This window comes from Phodopus roborovskii, unplaced genomic scaffold, assembly GCF_943737965.1.
Source record: "Phodopus roborovskii unplaced genomic scaffold, PHOROB, whole genome shotgun sequence".
Taxonomy (NCBI): Eukaryota; Metazoa; Chordata; class Mammalia; order Rodentia; family Cricetidae; genus Phodopus; species Phodopus roborovskii.
The window spans coordinates 25,867,501-25,871,833 of NW_026125281.1; the positions used below are offsets into that span (position 1 = coordinate 25,867,501).

At 51.1% G+C, this 4,333-nt stretch overlaps 1 protein-coding gene across 1 annotated transcript; it reads right to left on the bottom strand.

Annotated features, from left to right (window-relative positions):
• Positions 1 to 2,013: 2,013 nt before the first annotated feature.
• On the bottom strand, positions 2,014 to 4,102 carry Bhlhe22 (basic helix-loop-helix family member e22). Its single transcript, XM_051198385.1, has one exon. It carries the CDS (start codon positions 3,284 to 3,286, stop codon positions 2,195 to 2,197), a length of 1,092 nt encoding a protein of 363 aa, XP_051054342.1. The 5' UTR covers positions 3,287 to 4,102; the 3' UTR covers positions 2,014 to 2,194.
• Between the last annotated feature and the right edge of the window lie 231 nt (positions 4,103 to 4,333).

Genomic DNA, 4,333 nt, shown 5'->3' on the forward strand with positions numbered 1-4,333 from the left:
CATCTCATTAACAAGCAGCAGAATAAACTCTGGGAGTCTCTATAGGTATTACTTACACTTAGGTAATTCAATCAAGTTGACTCCTTTGTCACATAAAAGTAGAATGAAGCCACAACGACGCTGGTGTTCAGAGAATCCAAATCCATCTTTGCCCTTGACCTTCAAGCAATTGGAGGCAGGACTTTTGATTAAAAGGTCTTTTAAAAAGTTTATCCACTTTGGCAGGCCCTAGCATGGCCTAAATACCATACATGTGGGACAGACTTCAGGGAGAGCCTGGCTTTCTGGGTTCCTGCCAGTACTGGGAACTCTGGGCCTATCCTGGGTCCCAACACTGACTCCTCTCACCTCTGATTCCCTGAGATTCCAGCTGTTGTCCTTTTAGTAAACATGTGATTTAGGGCTACTTCTAAATTTTACAGCACTGACAAAACTTTTGGAAACACCTTTCCTTTTCTGTCCCTTTTCAGGCAAGAATAACACAGGAGAAAGGTGGTGTCTCCTTCTACAAAGCACAGCATAATAAAATGTTTGATCAAAATATTTTAATAAAGATTCTTTCTGACATAATACACATACAAATAGTTGTACATAGCTGTCATAGTCTGTGACCTATTTAATATATATATTATTCTTTACACATCCAAAACCCACTGACAGATCCATCACAGCTCTAAAATCATCATCCAACCTGACAAACTGAATTTGTATTATCTGTAAGGAGTGGAAAACAGCAAGACTCCATTTCTGAAGAGGCTTTTCTGGATTCTCATAGGATGAAAGGCAGGCAGATAGCCATGCAAACTAAAACCAATAGCTCACTTTGGGTGAACAGCTCGTTGCTCTTCATTAGCTTTATTTCATTTCTTTTAAATTTTTATATTTCTTTAGAAAAATAACAAATGATTTCACAGCATAAGCAAATCAAAGCAGTCTTTTTAACGTAATAAGTCTTCACAGTTAGAATAACTTATATATGTACAGCTATATTAAAAGCAATTAAATTAGGCCTTTTAAAATGCACAGCACAACCTGGAAAATATATTTGCCTAGCAAGTTCTCACTTACAAGATCTATCGCTGTGATGGTTTTCCCTTTTTGGAATGCAAATAGGTCCCCCTTTGAAAAAGAAATCAATTCGTTCATCAATTAAGGATACACCTTTCCTGTAATTTTTGGACTGAAGCAATTTATTAAAGCTCAATTTAAATACAGGGATGATGCAACTAAAGGATCCAGGCGACCTTTCAAAAACCTAAGCAGCTCAGATACATCAATGTTTCTCTTCATAATTGTTGGCAAATGAACCTTTAAACACTTGGCACACAGTGTAAGTTAATATATAAAACAGAATTTTAGAAACATTAAAAGGAAATCCCCACATAAAGACCCAAGACTTCAACACATAATAAATATTGTTCATGTGGTTCATTGAAGAATAACAAATAAATAGCATGAATTGTTAATACATCATTGCAGAGTGAAAAGTAACAAGGTGCACATAAATATCTTAAAAGCATTTCTTTCATCCACAGCCTCTTAATATCACTCTCACCAAAACTTTGAGCATTTTTTACGGGATTTTTAAGTTCAGAGACAATAAAAAATACAAGTCTTTCATAGGACCGTGTGTCTCTCTGCGTTCCCCTCCACTTAAATTAAGTCTGCATTTCAAGTTTTTCTCCTGGCTCAGAATCAAAATTTTTTTCGAGTGCCCTTTCTGATTTGTCTGAATGAATATTCTGACCCCCAAGCCTTTCAAGCGGGACACCTCTCCCTCCAGTAAGTACTAGCCACATTCTCAACTATTAGTAGGATTAATATTTTGCCAGTGGATACTTTTCACCTCTAATAAAAAGCACTACTTTCCAACTTATTTTTCACCTTCAAAGATGACTTTTACTTCCTTGAAGTCTAGGTTGCCATCAAAGTTGCCACTTTACTGAGGGGGAGAAAGACCTCCACACTTCATCTCCCCTCCTTCTCCCTCCCTCCCTACCCCAAAGACTGAGAGTCAGGGTACTTCAAGCTAAAGTCCAGTTTGTCTCTGATACTTCTCAGTTCCTGTCTCTGCTTTGTTTGCCCTGCAAGTGTTTCACAACTAGGAGACGACTAAAATAAAAGGGGTTGGGAGCAGCTTCTCGCTTTCCTCTGGGTTTGGAGTTAGTCTCGAGGCTTTCTAGGGAGGGAATGTTTAAGGCTTCTCCGTGCACTGTTTGCAGAGGCTGGACGAGACGCTGTTGAATAGCGCGCACTTCTCAGGGCAGGAGGCAGCCGGGGGTAGCCCGGCGCTGAACGGGTAGCCGGCTGCCTGCTCGTAGGCGCCAAGCGCGGGGTGCAGGGCAGCGGCCGCCGCCGCAGCGGCCGCTGAGCTGGGAAGAGAGGCGGCTGAGATGGCCTGACCTTGGTTGAGGTAGGCAACTAGGCGCCTCATCTCTTCCAGGGCCTGCGCCTGCATGAGGATGTAGTTCTTGGCTAGGAGCAGCGTGGCGATCTTGGACAGCTTCCGCACCGAGGGGCTGTGCGCATAAGGGATGACCGCGCGCAGCTCATCCAGAGCATCATTCAGGTCATGCATCCTCCGGCGCTCGCGGGCGTTGATATTGAGGCGCAGCGCCTTCTGCTCTTTGGATTTCTTGCTGCTGCTGCCGCCAGCGCCACCGCCGCCGCCGCTTCCGCCACTGCCACCTCCCGTAGGGCCCCCCGGGGGGAGGCCCGCGCCGCCGTGCAGGTGGGCGTTGGAGCAGCCCTCCACCACCTTGGCGCTGCCTCCCCCCGCTCCCGGAGATGCCCGCGGGTCGGCGCCCCCGGCTCGCAGCACCAGCTCGCAGCGGCCGTCGCTGTCGTCGTCGGGGCTCTGCTCGCCGCCGCTGCTCTCGGCCACCGAGCCTCGGCCGGCGCTCTCACCGTACTTGAGGCACAGGGCAGCCCCCGCCGGCAGGCTGCTTAGGTTCGGGTCGCCCCCCACGCCCGCTGAGCCCACGAGCAGCCCAGGGACACTCACCCCGCCGCCGCCGCCGCCGCCACCGCCGCTGCCTCCTCCTCCGGGCGGCGGCAGCAGCAGCCCGGCCCCTTCGGGGTCGGCTGGCTCGAAGCAGCCTAGGGGCGAGGAGGACGACGATGCCGGGCGTTCACGAGGCGGCGGGGCCAGGGACAGGTCCATGCCTGGGGGCGTGGAGCGGAAAGCCGCCTCCAGGCGCTTGGCGGTGGAGGCGCCCAGGCTCTTGTGCAGGAAGAGGTCGTCTTCGCTCGCGGCCGCTGCGCCGAGGTGCAGCCCGCGCTCCATTGCCTTGGCCCGCGGAGCAGCCCGGGCCGGCCACCGCCTGGGCTCGGGAGTCAGGCGGCCGCACAGACGCGCGCCAGCCGGGCTCCGGAGCTGTTGCGCGCGTCGGTCCCCGCGCTGCCCGCAGCCCTGTCCCCTTCTTTCTTTTTCTTTTTCGCCTTCCCCCGCGCTCGCCGCCTCCTCTTCTTCTTCTTCTTCGTCTCCAGCCGACGGTGCTGGCTGCTGGGGCTCACCATGGGCCGCGGCCCCTCATGGTGGGAGGGTGGTCGCGGAGGGAGTGGAGCCGCCGCCGCTCTGAGTCCAGCCCCGCTCCTCCTCTCCGCACCGTTTATCTTGCTTGGATTCACCTTCAGGAGATTTCCGGACCCATCAAGCAGCCGCCGCCACAGACGGGGGAGTCTTTCACATCATTATCTCTGAGTAGGTTATTATGAAGAAGACTCGCCTGTTGGGACAGCGCTTTCTACCCAATCAGGTTAACGTTTTAATTAATAGGATTAAAACGGTAACAAACAATCGCAGGCGCTATCTGGCCGCGAGTCTGAATAGTTTCATTTCCCAGGTCTGAAGACAGGCAGCAGCCAGAGCTTTATAAAAGGCGCCTGCTCCATTATTCTGCCTGCCATCTGTATACACAGCTTAGCGCATATGTTTGCAAGGCGCTGGGTCCTGTTAGTAACCCAACAACTGCCTTTAGCTTGACATGTGTGGCGACTTTCACTCATCAATGAGCACACTAAAAGCCCTACTTAGAGCCGAGGATGTTCTTTGCTCCTTCAGCAAATTGTAGATAGGCGGTAAAGGCTGGGAGTCGGGCGGAGAGCAGACTCCCCCCAACCCCCCACTGCGCCCCACCCCCACTGCGCCCCACCCCCCACTACCCTTCAGTCACCACTACTGCCTCTGCAGAGTTACCCTCAGAGGAGAGAATTACATTCCACCCTGTTCATACCCTGTCTGCATTTCAAGATGGGACCTTGGGGAAAGGGTGATGTCCCTGCTGTCTTGCTCTGAATTTGCTCTAGATTTTCAGCAAAGCAAGGGCGAACC

Excerpts from the sequence above, each read along its gene's own strand:
- Bhlhe22 (XM_051198385.1), bottom strand. The coding sequence starts at position 3,286 with ATGGAGCGCGGGCTGCACCTCGGCGCAGCGGCCGCGAGCGAAGACGAC.